Genomic DNA, 14,482 nt, shown 5'->3' on the forward strand with positions numbered 1-14,482 from the left:
ATCAAAAAAACGAACATGACACACCGGGACTACAACAATTGAGGTAAGAGCAAAATAGGAAGGCACTTGTGAGCATGCTTTTAGGCCAGCCCCAGCTGCCACAAGTGGCAATAGCCTGGGGGTGACTAGGGGGTGCCCTTTGCTGTACAAGGGCTCAGGTACGTCTGCAACCAGCCAAGAAGGGCTGCGCTAAGTGGCTCTGTGCACAGCAGGGGTTTCAGCTACATAAAATGTCCTGCAACTTGTAAAAATGTGATGTGGTGAAGAAAGCATCACGTAAGCAAAATGTTGACACTCTCTGCATGTTGGTGACAAGGATCGTGTAATACAAAGGTACGGTGACACCCCATGTGCGTTTCTTTTTATGCAAGGTTCAAAGTGACAATTTTTTCTGTTGCATAGGTTGTACAGCCCTCCATACACAAATGCCATATTCTGCTTCTAGATAAAGTTGTATTCAGAAAGATTGCTTATAATCTGGGTGTATATGACTTGTGAAGGTTAAAAACAACATGGAATTGCGAAGTTTTTTAACAAGGCTGCGTCAAGGGTCCTCTTTAGGGGAGAACTGGCACAAGAGGGTCGTGATTTCGCATGCAAGATGATTACGAGACAGAACCATGACAAGTAAGGATGTAAATTAAGTGTGCTAAAAATGAAAATGGGTAATTGGATTGCAACCGAACCTGCGACTTGGGCCGAGAGTTGTGCTCCTAAACCATTGAGGAGTCATTTGTCGAGTAATGAGGCTTTCTGGTAAATGAGTGCATGTCTGCAAAGAGGTCTCCAGGCTGGTGAGACCCATTAGTACTATTGTGCTGCACCCTGCCGATGAAAAAGTGCATATGTTTTGAACCAAACAACAGGTTAGATAGGCATGAAAAGTCTACCATTGCACAAAGGCTGTGGTGAGCATTACAGCACACCATGTGGCCTGATTTACATTGCACTGCTAACAACAGTAAAGGAACATAGTCTACACTTTTCAGTGTAGCGTGAAACAGCCTGAAAGAATTCACACAGAACCAGTACTGCTTGGATAGAGTTGCGATTGTTTCAATGTTCTGTTCAAGAATAATCTGAAACATGGTAACAAAAGATACACCCGACTATTGACCTTTCACATTGGGATGCAATGAGTACGTCTGTCTCAGTCGCAGACACCCACAACGCGTGGCTAACGCTGATGGGCTCTATGGAGATACACAATGGCAAATACGCTCCTGTCAAAGCTGCCGCCTAAGCTTGCTAGCAGAGGAATGCCACCACGGGCAAGCCTTTTAACATGCATTATAGCAAGAGGCCAAGTGGCACAGCTTGTTTTACAGGACTTCCTTTTCTTGCATGTACTAATCTGCTGTAGTGACCTTACAGGCTGAGTGCATCGTTTTGATCTTTTGTCATCTGTTATAACATCTGCTGAGATGTTTACTGCTATAATAAGGCTTAAAATAACCATTATTGTGTCAAAAGCTTAATGGGAACATTTCATCCAGGAGGGATAGCTAGAAGAATTTTCAAATTATGTAGCAATTGTAACTGCTTTTCCTGGCACAAGGAAGTGTGCTTGACATGGTGGTCTTGTTGCTTTGTGTATTATGCCTCATGCCAAGGTTCAAGGCAAACTAACTCCATCGGTGACAAATACTGGTGATCACTTTTGGACACAAAAGCCACAGCAATATCTCGTGTCACACATGCAAAAAAGCACTCACTGGGCTGTGATGTATGTGGCAAAAGAAAGGATTATTAAAAGGGCCCTGCAAAGCACAGCTATTAGTTTCTGTATCTCATTCTTTGCACAGCACAGGATAAGGCTTTCCATCGGTACCCATGATAACATTGAAACAGCATCATAAATGAGAAGTGAACATTTGGGGTCCATAGTGTAAGCACATTTCACTGGATGTCAGCAATGAACGCAAGAGGAGAAAATTCATTTTTCGGTCCATTCCTTGATGCTAAACACAAATTAAAGAAATGCACACACAATGGCAGCTCAGCATAACCTTGCTGCCTAGAAAAGCTTTAAAGGAACACTGGAACCAAATTAACAGTTTTACAACTCAAGCTAGAGATGCTGTTTGCCACTGCACTCTTAGAAGTGACAGTCACTACGAGCTGCATATGGTACAAGCACAGCAAAGAAAAAGCTAGCTTGACGGAGTGCACAACCGAACCAAGGAAAGGAACAAGTGAAGCAAGCGGATAAGAAGAAGCTATAGAAACTGTTTTTCTCCAATAGGACTATAAGCATGTTTTGGAAGCCTGAGCATTCGAATGGTCTGATGCTGTCATATAGAGTGACCTTTCAGCTCTAAATATTTTGACTTTTGCAAGCTGATCAATTTCATCTGACCCTGGCAATGTTTAACGCTTGAACCATAGCTAGTGAAGCTAGTTTAGCAGTGCTGTTAGAGGAACTAGAGGGTATGAAATGGGATGTCATAGGGCTTAGTGAGGATAGGAGGCCGAATGAGGCATATACTGTACTGAAGGATGGGCATGCACTGTTATCGAGGTTTACCAGAGAGGCGACAACTAGGAGTAGGTTTCCTTGTCAATAAGTATATAGCGGGTAATATAGATAAATTCTATAGTATTAATGAGAGGGTGGCAGGCATCGTAATTAGGCTTAATAAGCGGTATAAACTGAAGGTTGTACAGGCCTATGCACCTACTTGTAGTTACGATGACCAGGCAGTTGAAAGCTTCTACGAAGATGTGGAATTGGCAATGCGAAAAGTAAAGACGCAGTATACTGTACTAATGGGCGACTTCAATGCCAAGGTAGGGAAAAAGCAGGCAGGAGACCATGCAGTAGGTAACTATGGCATTGGTTCTAGGAATAGCAGGGGGAGTTTGCAGAGCGCAATAACTTAAAAATAATGAATACCTTCTTCAGCAAACGGAAGAACCGGAAATGGACATGGAAAAGTCTTAACGGGGAGACTAAAAATGAAATTGACTTCATAATGTGTTCAACTCCCGCCTTTATGCAAGATGTAGAGGTAATCGAGAAAGTGCGAAGCAGTGACCACAGGATGGTGAGGTCCTGAATTAGCCTATATCTGAAGAAGGAACGCAACAGATTAGTAAGAAACCCATCAACAAATTAGTGGTGAGGGGGAGGGCTGAAGTGTTCAGGATCTCGCTACAGAATAGATATTCAGCTCTAACCGAGGATGGCGACATTACCCTAGAAGCAATGAACAATAATTTCAGAGATATAACTGAGTGCGCGGTAGAAGTAGGCGGTAGGATAGTTAGAGAGGATGCCGGTAAGCTGTCTAAGGAGACGAAAGATTTGATTTAAGAAACGCCAGAGTATGAAAGCTTCCAATCCAGCAGACCAGATCGAATTGGCCGAGATATCAATGCTAATCAATAAGTGCAAGATGGCCGATTAAAGGAAGTATAACGTGGAGAAAATTGAGCATGCTGTAAAGAACGGGGGAAGCCTTAAAGCGGTAAAGAAGAAATTGGGCATAGGCAAAAACCAGATGTATGCGATAAGGGACAAGGCGGGCAACGTCATCACGAATATGGACATGACAGTCAAAGTAACTGAGGAGTTCTATACAGATCTCTACAGTAGCCAAAGTAGTCGGGACCGTAATGAGATTGGCGGTAGGGATCAACTGCAATGAATGATTGATGACCTAGACAGGAAAAGTAGAAAGGTAGGATTAAAAATCAGTATGCAGAAGACTAAGGTAATGTTCAACAGCCTCGGGAAGGAACAGCAGTTTACGTTAGGTAGCGAAGCACTGGAAGTAGTAGGCAAATATGTCTACTTAGGACAGGTAGTAACAGCAGATCCGGACTATGAAAAGGAAATAAAAAGAAGAATAAGATTGGGATGGAGCACATTTGGCAAGCACTCGCAGATTATGACTAGCAGCTTACCGGTATTGCTCAAGAGGAAAGTATATAACTGTCGCATCTTAACTGTACTCACCTATGGGGCTGAAATGTGGAGGCTAACCAAGAGAGTTCTACTTAAGTTGAGGACAACCCAGAGGGCTATGGAACGAAAAATGGTAGTGGTAACATTAAGAGATAGGAAGCGTGCAGAGTGGGTCAGAGAAATAACTCAAGTTACCGACATTCTAGTGGAAATTAAGAAGAAGAAATGGGCATGGGCAGGACATGTAGTGCGAAGAGAGGATAACCGATGGTCGCTTAGGGTAACAAACTAGATTCCATGGGAAGGAAAGCGTAGCAGGGGGTGGCAGAAAGTTAGGTGGGCGGATGAGGTTAAGAAATTCACAGGGGTCAAGTGGATGCAGCTAGCACTGAACCGGGTTAAGTGGAGAAATATGGGAGAGGCCTTCGACCTGCAGTGGGTATAGTCAGGCTGATGATGATGATGATGAAATTTCATCTGTGCACTGACGATTAGAATAGGTAAGGAATTCCTAACAGTACAATAAACAGCTATGCAGAAGAAGTCACAGGGCCCTTTTAAGTCAAGCAGTACGCTAATAAAGTCTAAATAAAATTGTTTAGATCCTTTGAACATAAGCATGCAGTGTCACCATGGGTACAAAACTTCATGAAAGCTTTCTGCATCCATACAAAAATTCAGGTACTACTGACACATCTTGAAGCATCAACATACAAATTGCCATGCTGAATACTCCAGTATTCAATCATGCAAACATAACACGTTTAACGAGCAGATTGGCAACTGATCAAAATGTGCTAAGAAATTACTACGAAAATGCAAATATTTTGCTTATTATTAGGGGAGCTGAACAGTCTAGAATTGATGAAACGGTGATTCATAACTCTGTTTGACAGAGTGTGAGAATATTTGAAAATATCGCATGGTGAAGTGATTATATCTACAATTTTTTGTATACATTATATGCATGAGGTTTCAATAGATATTCCTTCCGACTGTTCAAATATGAGGCCCACACCAATGCCACTTACCATTCTGCCATGATCAACACGCGCAAGACGAGTTTGGCGCTACAGTATGGTCCGCTCATGTTGCAGCATTCACAGTGCATATGCTTGGCCTTTAAAACTGTGCTCGATTCCTTAGTGGAGGTTAGTATTGCGATCATTTAACAGCTACAGCTTTAAATCATTAAGTTATAGCACCATATAGCAATTCCACCGCAGGTGCTTCAATGTTTCACATGACTGCTCGTTTTGTACAAATATTCAATTCATGTTAGTTTCAATCCGTATGTAATTCAATTTTTTACTACCACTATTGGGTTCAGTATGGAAAAAGTGTTCTTAGGTTGCCTCGATGTGCGCGCCCCCCAATGCCGCTCTGTGGAGGGTGGGGACATTCTTTGAAAGGGTTGCCTTCCATATTTGAGGCCACGCTTTGTTCTGCCTGAGTCAGTGGCACGTAGGGCATCGTGTTTCCCGTCGATTCCAATTTTAAGGTGAAAGCCTTTAATGGCTCATCTGTTGTGAACAAATTGTGCCCCGCTTTTACGGCGGCTGTCGCGTGGCGTTCCTTGGTGCGCGTTCAAGTGTGAGATTGCAGATGGCAGGAACGTCAGACAAGATGAGACTTCTGGAGGAAAGGCGCAGCATCTGTCACACTTTCTCTGACAAGTGTGCATTTGGATGGTACGCCATCACTCCTGTCGCATGGCGTTCCTTGGCGCGCATTCAATTTTGGGATTACAGATGGCAGGAACGCTCCAGATGCGCTATGAGAAGGGTGGGCTCAAATATGGCGGAGTTGTCTCCACCCTAGGAGAGGGCGTGCGCCATCGAGGCACCCTAGTGTTATTCACACACCCCTATAACTTGGCATTGAAAATCTTATAAAAAATTGTAAAGTTACATCCCGTGGTGAAATCTTTCAAAACAACCTAATGCAACATTTCATAGTCAAATCTGCCATTATCTGTGCGTCCCAGCTTGTGTTCAGGTCTCGGTAAACTCTTTCTTCGTGTACTTCATTTATTTATATGAAAAGGTAAAGCATAAAAACTTTCGCTCCCTTATCACTGCACAAAGTGTTTTGATGAGTTGCTATCAGATGGCGCCACAGTGTTTTACATCCGCCACTGGCACTAATACTAGCGCAGTTCATTAAAGCTGTCACTGAAAAGGTGTACGTTGATGCTCCAGTGGCTGTATGTATACTAACGAAAGCTCGCACTACACTATACTACAGAAGTCTAATTACTTGCCACCAGCTGGGGCCCCATTGGTTCCTCACTTTTCGCTGGCATATGGTAATCGACACTGCATTCACCCTTCACCACATCAAGCACCGGGATACATAAAAATAGGTATATCTATTAAATGAAAACTATGCAAAAATGTTCTGCAGTGCTATTTTAGAATTCAGGAGCTTGCACTACACTATACTTTGCATTGCACACAAAAAATATTTCACACTTAAACATTCAGTTGTCAGTTCCTTTAACATGGCTACCAACCTGAAACTGGGCCAAATGACCTCGGCTCACATTATCTATAATCAGGTACTATTTGTAATCAAACATCGCACTGCACACTACAGTGGCTGTTACTTCACATGCTCTGAGCACACCACTTTGCTTTAACAAAAACAGATAGGCAAGTGGCACCAGTGCAAATTCAACAAAAAAACAACCTAAACCTGTATACACTGCTATCTTGATACCAGAACGAGCCATAGGCAAGCCCTCCTTGGCTAAGATGGGCTGCAGAAAAGGCACAATAAATGAACACATCACTGGTCTCGAAAAAGGGAGGCACCGGGATCTCACCGGGAGTTGTTCGCAGAGGCAAATCTCTGCTAGAGGTAGTTCAACATTGATGTAAACGTATAATATGCAAGTGTGTATAAGGCAACATAGATGGCTATAAAAAGGGCCTGTAAAAAACATGTGTAAAAAATGCTACTGAGTAAAACAGGTACATGATCTGAACACATTGAAAGCACCTGAATGCCATGCTGGCCAATGCTTCGAAGGCTGCCGCATGCCAATGCTGGCTCTATGCTCACCGGTATATTCAGGTACATACATGAGATATAAATTGCCTTGCTACTGACTGGTATACAACGTAGACAGTTGCTCCAATGGCACTAAATACTGCCCCAATGCGGCATTGCTGAGGCAGTTTTTTTTTTTTTCTTTTTGAATTAGACTACCAAACGCACTAGGCACGACACCAAAATGATGCCCTTTGCATGACATACAGAAAAGCAGTGACAACTGGTGGCCAGTCAGCCAGGCTGATTCAGCACTCCAAGTTTTGGCTGTGTTCCACACTGGCTAGCTTGCGTTAGGTTAATGGCACTGGACTCCAGCAGGAACTGCTTGGAATGCTGTAACATAGTCGCATGTACTTGGACTTTGCTGTGGAAAGCATTTACTGTATCCTCATTTAGAATCTTTAACAGCATGCAGTTGCATATTTACACAAACACAACTAAAATTGAGTTGTGGTAAAGTTGCAATCTAGGAAAAAAATACAGAAAGGTTTTGTAATCTGGCCTAGGCAGCTGTCTGTCTACACGCTGCATGTCAAAATCCCAAAACTGAAAGCAGCATAGCTAAATACGGCAATGTTAGAGAGATCAAATGAAGTCCCATTATCAACACTGTGCCTTGATCACAGGCTTAATGATAACAGGAAGACTCTTTTGCACGCATGTAATGGTGCATCTTCTTACAGCAGTGTCACAAACTTTGTTTGCAAGTGCTTTTTATGGTGAGATTATGCAAAAAATGGCTTAATTAATGCCCCTGTGGCCAAAAAACCATTATATGGAGTTACAGAACCTGTTTGTAAGATTACTCTGAGGTGTTTTGCCATTCCTTGCAGTTTGATTTTATTAAAGCCATCAGCAGTTTGCACATCTAGGCAACCACAGACAGGCTTATTTGGCACTAGTGCCAGTTGGTCCTACTTTAACCTACCATTTTTTTTTTTTTTTCATCGACATAGCGTCGCAATACCCTGAATGAATTTGGGGCTGGGGCTCAAGTACAGTCACCATAGGAAGTTGTAGAAATGTGACTAACTAGGTGTCAGACACCTAGGAATGCCGAATGAACTGTGCTTTAGTCACAGATATTGTGACATAGCTTGCTTCTCATCTGATCCTTGAGATTTCATTTCACAGCCAAACCAAGAAGTGCATTTTGCTAGCATGGCTGAGAGACTCCACTTGTCAATCTTTACAAGCGGAGAAGGAAAGGAATTGGGAGAAGCCACACTTCTACTGGAAGGCCTGGCTGAAGTGCGGCAGAGGTGGCGGTGGTGCTGCTGTTACAATGCTGGGGGCCCCACAGTAGCTGGCCGTCAGGAGCAGCGTTGTTGGATTGGCTTGCGGTGCGGGTGGTGGCGGCGGACGATGCGACGGCGGCTCTTCGGCAGCAATCGCGGCGACTGGAGGCGCGGGAGCAAAGGCGGCCGTCCAGGCAGCGGCAGCAGCCCCTCCTTGACCGTTGTGCGTCTTCTTGGTGTGTCGCACTAGGTGGTCCTTGCGACCAAACTTCTGAGGACAGAACTGGCACTGGAAGTTGCGCTGGCCCGTGTGCACCACCAGGTGCCGCTTGACGTCCTTGCGCGTGAAGAAAGAGCGCTCGCAGCGATCGCACTTGAAGCGCCGCTCGGTGGGGGGCTTAACGAGACGCGACGAGGCGCCGGAGTGTACCTTGAGGTGTAGCAGCACGTCTTCACGACGCGCGAACGCGGCGCCGCAGAGCCGGCAGACAGGGTCGCCGGCCTCGGCCGCGTGCAGAGCAGAGTGCTTGCGGAACGAGAGCGCCGAACTGTACTTTTTACCGCACAGTGCACACGTGTGCAGCGCTTTGTTTGGGTCGTGTACCTGCTGGTGGGTCTTGAGGTGGTCCTTTCGGTGGAACCGGCGCTCGCACGACGGGCACTGGAAGGGCCGTTCGCCGCCGTGGATGAGCGCGTGCCGCAGCAGTTTGAACTTGGAACTGAAGAGGCGGCCGCAACCCGCCGTCGGGCAGCGGTACTGGCGGCCCCCCGCCGGCCAGCTCTCGTCCCTCATGCCATCGACGGCTACCTGCGAGAATACACGACAGCATGTTGCACTCCGTAAGCAAGAACTGGAGTGGAAGCTACGAAAGCCAGGCAACGGCAACGAACCTGTGCTAAATAGTCCTCGAACACGCTAGTTGAAGCTGTAGCCACACTCTTACGCGGGCCATTCGCGAAACTTGCATAAAGGTGCGAGTCCTGTAGGGTTCGAATTGTTTAAAAGAGTGTTGAACTCGGAAATTCAAGCATTTTTATTCGTTTGTGCCTTATCGCCTCGATTCCGAACCTGTGGTTCCCCAAGCAGCATTTTTTGATCGCCCCCATGTATGGTCAGACGGCCCCGCCAATAAAAGTGAGTGCCGGGCAACAAAAATAAAACTAAGCAATAAACCAGGAATTAGCCAAAACGTAGTGTAACTACAAATCGAAAATACCACGAGCGATTTGCTGTGGCCAAAACATCCGTTCAAATTCCGCGACATCTCCCGCGTCCGAATTCGCCATCCGTTCTCACGCTCAGTCCATCTTAACCAACCACACTGCTAAATATATGGCGTGGCCAGTACGGCACTTTTTAATGCAACACCCAAGACAAGGCCAAAGTACAGCAGCGTTGGCTGCCAGCTGGCTATCAGCTGTGGAAGCGGAGACATGCCATGCGCGCGGAGCATGGAGGTAGGAGCAGTAGGAGGCATACAGCATCGCATTGCGCATGCGCAGCGCCGCGGTCCGCACATCCGCTAGAACAGCGACTTCCGGCGAGCCGAAGCCAAGCACAAAGATTTGGTGCTCAAAGTGGTAACTAGGCCATGCCCTAAATCTGCATTTCAACATGTGCGCGGGTTTGCCGGCGTGACCACGAGTGCACCGAAGACGTACGGTGGTAATGAAACCTCGTGACAGCGTTTTCAGCCAGTTTCTCGGTGCTTATGCAGTGCTAATCGTCGCTTGTTAAACCCACGCGGATCGGTGTTCAACGGGTTGAACACCTCGCCCCTAAAAGTTTATTCCGTAAGTCCGCCTCGTTGTTGACTGGTGTCGATAATTGGAAGCTGTTTTTGGTCTCTTAGGGTGTTTACCAGCGCACTGTCATTACATGTGAGCATGTAGACTGAGCGTCCTCGCATTTCAGCCACCAGCGTGAGTCCTGCCTGTAAGGGGCAGCCAGACACGTGCAAACTATACTACTCAAGGGACACTGGCGATTCTTTGGAGGTGTGGTCGCGTCTTAGTTGTAGGTTCCGAGTTTTTCTCAAGCCGCGGTATAAACTGCCCTGGATAAACTAACTTTCTCGTAGCGATCGAAAACATAATTGCATGTATTCGCAGCGCGTGTAGCCCTAACTCCTGCTGTTACAAAAACGCTGCTTAGCTCCGGGACCACGCATAGCATCTTACTAACCGCGGCTTCACCAAGTTCGTCACGGGAAGCGCTGCAACGCTTATCGTGATGACAAGCAAATAAAGCAGAATTGTACCCACCGAGCGTTGAGCCACTGCCCTTGAAACGTTTGGCGAGCAGTGCGCCGTGCAGAGCACGCTGCGGCTGCTGGCCGAGCAGTTTTATTTTTTTATTTTGCCTCGTTATTTCATACTGGTTTTCTTTTTTTTGGTTGTCTTTGATTTTTCTCGCTATTTTTATGGGCAGTGATAGCTGCCTTCAAATCACACCAGCGACTAAGCGCAAACTTTATTTCGAGAGGTCGCCGTAAGCGCCCTCGTGATAAAAATGGCGCTCTCATTATAATTAGGCGAGCGTGTGTTGTGTTGTGATGGTTAAAATAATCTGTGGTGCATGACTACTTAACCATTGCGCTACATTTTGCGCACTAAAGCACCCTGGTAACGGTTAGGGTGGCAACCTGCAGTGACTCGCTTGCGCGGTGTCACCTCTGCTTGGATGGCCGGAACGTCGCTGAGGACGCAGTCCAGGGAAAATGCGGCCGATCAAGCGAAAAAAAATCCTTGCCATAAGGTGAGGAACTGCGAAATTTCCTAGTGGTGTCCGTTCAGTGAGGCGGTTCGGTTGCTTAATTCCGCAGCGCCAAATTACTACCAGCGCTCTTGCATTGTCGCACCGCAGGAACAACAGTCGAGTATGAAGTGTCTGGAAGATAACGGATATGACTACGACAAATGCCAGAACTACTTCGATAACTTCAAAGCCTGCAAAACCTTTTGGGTGAGCTGTGTTTCTCTTATTACTGATAATGGGCGGGGCAGCAAAGTTCTTTTGGTATCATCAAATAGGCTCAAAACTACAGCATGTCATGTGTAGTTGGCGAAACAGAAGAAACCACGCATGACGTATATCGGCACCTCATATGACCTAGTACATAACATACTGCCTGTTTCGTCTTTCCATTGTTCGTAGATTTTCGCAGTTACAAAGCAAAAGTCCTAAAGTTTTATGCATAATGTATATTTTGTAGAGGTAAGCATTGCTTGAAGCAATGAATGGTTTTGGTCTGAGAGTTGGCCGTCTATCTGAACTAATTTTATTTCAGTGAACTGGGGTAGAAAGTTGTTTGTAAAATGTTTTGTGCACAAGCAAGGCGACAACTGTGATCTTTCTCTCAATTTGTGCTGATTGTACCACAACTGTGCTCACTGATTCACTCAGTGCCACATGTTTCTGCTTACGCGCTTATCCAAAGAACATGCACACTAATGACCCATTTCTCGCATGACATTAAAATGGAGAATGCTATATGTTCTTGTTTTCAGGTGGGTGTTATGAGAGAAAGACTTCGAAAAGGCATTGAACCCACAATGCCAGCTCCTGAAGACCGTGAGGCCATCAAAGCAGAGCACCTCAGGCGTAAATCGGTCAAGACATGATAGCTGGGCAGTTCATTTATTGGTGGCCTAGCGATTAACCCAGCGGTGCACGGTCTCCTCCCAGTCGGTGTTTGTTGCCTCCTCCTCGTCTTCGGTGCGGACGTAGCTGTCGTCATCAGTGGTTCCCGGCTGGAGGCAGCTAGGTGACAGTTCCTGTGGGAAACAGTAGTCACCTTGCGCAACTTGGCACCGAAACAAGCAAGGCTCTAAAACAGCAGACATCATCCAAATAAAGTGGACACAGAACAGACTAAGAGCCTGTAACCAGTGACCTTATCTACAAGTGACTATAAGGTGTATATGCTGCACCTCCTAAATCAATGATTACTAGTGAGTTGGCAGATGTAGATGTGACGCCAAAACAGCAAGACAACCGCTACGCGCTACCTGTTGTCTTGTCATTTTGTGTTTCATTTGCATTGGTTAATTAGCTACCAATCATGAATTTACGAGGTCAGAAACAAACTAGCCCAACTCAATCCTTTATACTTGGCAGCCTAGAATAAACATTGTAGAGTGCACTCCTGATATCGGGGGTTTTCCACAAAGCTTGAATCCTTTACACAGAGTTCACTGGTCTCACAGAATTACACGAAGTACGACATAACCATATGTATGTGTTGTTTTTTTCCTTGGAATTAAATATATGGATAGGTGTCAGCAGAAGTAATGGCTATAAAAAAAAACGGTGCCGCACTAAACTTCACTCAAGGTATGTGAACAGTTTTGCAGAGATGTGCCTGAACTCTGATCATCAGATGATACAGGACTGAAACACGCACTTTTTAAGCCTCCACGATCTAGTCCTTAGCTTTGAATTAAATAAAAGGAAATGGGTGAATTTTTTTATCTATGTCCAGTCTTTTATTCGTTGCTGATACTATGGCAACACTCATCAATGAAAGCGAGTTATTTGTGCAAGCGAGCCAGACAAGCGGAAACCTACATAAAGAACTTTCCGACATTTTGGTTCATAATTGTAAGATGCCCTGCATACTGAATGTCACGTTAACTAAATGTGCATCTCGCTGATGTTAATTTCTTCTGGAGATCAACAAATAAATGACTGCAACTGTTTACCTGCCTAGAGTGTAGACAAGTTTTAAAAGTTCCTTGGCCTGCAGTGCAGTTTGTGATCACTGGAAGTTTTCTGCCAACTCTTGGCACCTCTGATGTTTTCCTATAGGCAATGAATGCTCGCCATTGATGGCATATTTTTTCCAGTGCCTACGACGGGGTGGTGGGGGTTTTAAACAACCGCACAAAGGTGTCGCAAGTGTAGATTGAGGCCTATTCACACTTCTCCACAATACCTGCAAACGCAAGGCAGACAACTCTCCTACACTTAAAATCGTTCGAATACAACAACAATGTAGGGAACAAAGCTCCCTCCCAATGCGGCAGTTACCTGAGGACTTGCATCAGGACAGCCATTAAGCTGTCTTCCCTCACTCCCTGTGCCGGGCTGGGATGCCTCTTCCTCTTCAGAGCCAACACCTGCATGATCATAATGACGCATTTGAGAACAGATACTGTTGTGTGGCCGCTATAAAAATTAGCTAGGAAATTATGACTTTTTTTTTAGAATACTGAAGGTTTTCTGAACAAAGGAGACACAAACACGCACTTTACTAGTGGCTAGATGCAAGTGCAGGAAGAAAAGTGTGTATACGGTAGCGATCATATTTGGGCCATAGTTTAGCAAAACTTGCCACACTAAGCTCAGAATTTGGCGAACTGCAATCGCCCTGCAGGCTGCATGTAGGTGTGGAGGTGAAATGCTTGATGCAGAAAGGTTACTTCAGAAGTGGGGGAAAGACAGATTAAAAGATGGCCAAAAGCCTAGCCCAGCCGTACTTAACATGAACAATAGATTGAGAAGTGTAGGGCAGCAGAGAATAGTAAGCATACACCCAGCTATGTCTGTGTGCCAACTTTCCATCCATGTCTGCTCTGTACAGCACATTTTTTTTTTTTTTGATACTGTGAATCCCATCAGGGATTGTAACAGGAAGGGCTGTGAGTATATTATACTGAAGCATAAAAGCATACACAATAATACATGGTGTAGAGTGTTACATGCAGCTTACAACAATCGAATAACACAGATAATATCACATATTAATTACATGATTACGGATGATACAGCGAGGGGATCAGTATTAGTTGTAATTGACAGTCAAGGCACAATAAGGTTTAAAATACTAAAAAAGAGAAAATCGACTATAATGAATTCACAACTTGAATCAGGCACAACAGGCAAGTAAAACTACCAAGAGAATAAGGAAGCATAAAAATAAGGAATACAATTGTTACTGTAATGAGTATAATTCGTCTGCAACATGGGAACAAAACTCGGCTAAGGATGTGGTGTTAGTAATGCGCGTGTGTAGATTGTTCCACTCTCGTGTTGCCCTTGGAAAAAATGAGTATTTGAAGATATCAGTACAAAATGAGAATTCGCCTAATGTATGCGTAAGGTTATAACGGGTTAATCTGTTCGAGGACGTTGGCATGTACTTTGTAATAAGCAGTTTTAGTTGATTGTGTACTATCTGGTATATGATTTTTAAGTCTTGCAAGATAGGCTCTGTTTTCTAAGGTTAGTAGTTCAGCACGTTTAAGTAATTCTGTTGGTGAGTCTGTAATGGAG

The 14,482-nt window shown here is 44.9% G+C and overlaps 3 protein-coding genes across 5 annotated transcripts in view; 1 reads left to right on the forward strand and 2 right to left on the reverse strand.

Annotated features, from left to right (window-relative positions):
* Positions 1–34: 34 nt before the first annotated feature.
* Positions 35–10,522, reverse strand: LOC146179488 (zinc finger protein PLAGL2-like). Its single transcript, XM_084579119.1, has 2 exons — positions 10,471–10,522; positions 35–9,013 (listed from the first exon to the last, which is right to left on the reverse strand). The coding sequence occupies exon 2, from the start codon at positions 8,996–8,998 to the stop codon at positions 8,198–8,200; it is 801 nt and encodes a 266-aa protein (XP_084435245.1). The 5' UTR covers positions 8,999–9,013; positions 10,471–10,522; the 3' UTR covers positions 35–8,197.
* LOC146179489 (coiled-coil-helix-coiled-coil-helix domain-containing protein 7) lies at positions 9,724–12,906 on the forward strand. Of its 2 annotated transcripts, none has more exons than XM_084579121.1 (4): positions 9,724–9,871; positions 10,857–10,963; positions 11,072–11,170; positions 11,716–12,906. In XM_084579121.1, the coding sequence occupies exons 2-4, from the start codon at positions 10,889–10,891 to the stop codon at positions 11,827–11,829; spliced, it is 288 nt and encodes a 95-aa protein (XP_084435247.1). In that variant the 5' UTR covers positions 9,724–9,871; positions 10,857–10,888; the 3' UTR covers positions 11,830–12,906. The 2 variants fall into 2 exon arrangements, with proteins under 2 accessions (XP_084435247.1, XP_084435246.1); XM_084579120.1 differs by having other exon boundaries at positions 9,742–9,999.
* The window catches only part of LOC146179490 (dystrobrevin alpha-like), a 28,633-nt gene continuing 25,980 nt past the window's right edge, over positions 11,830–14,482 (reverse strand). For both annotated transcript variants that reach the window (XM_084579117.1, XM_084579118.1), the window contains exons 13-14: positions 13,238–13,326; positions 11,830–11,982 (exon numbers count right to left, since the gene is read on the reverse strand). In XM_084579117.1, the coding sequence (XP_084435243.1) occupies positions 11,857–11,982; positions 13,238–13,326 (215 nt within the window). In that variant the 3' untranslated portion in view covers positions 11,830–11,856. The remainder of the gene's footprint in view (positions 11,983–13,237; positions 13,327–14,482) is intronic.

The sequence above is a fragment of the Amblyomma maculatum genome, chromosome 9 (genome assembly GCF_055883805.1).
Source record: "Amblyomma maculatum isolate TAMU_Amacu chromosome 9, ASM5588380v1, whole genome shotgun sequence".
Lineage (NCBI taxonomy): Eukaryota > Metazoa > Arthropoda > Arachnida > Ixodida > Ixodidae > Amblyomma > Amblyomma maculatum.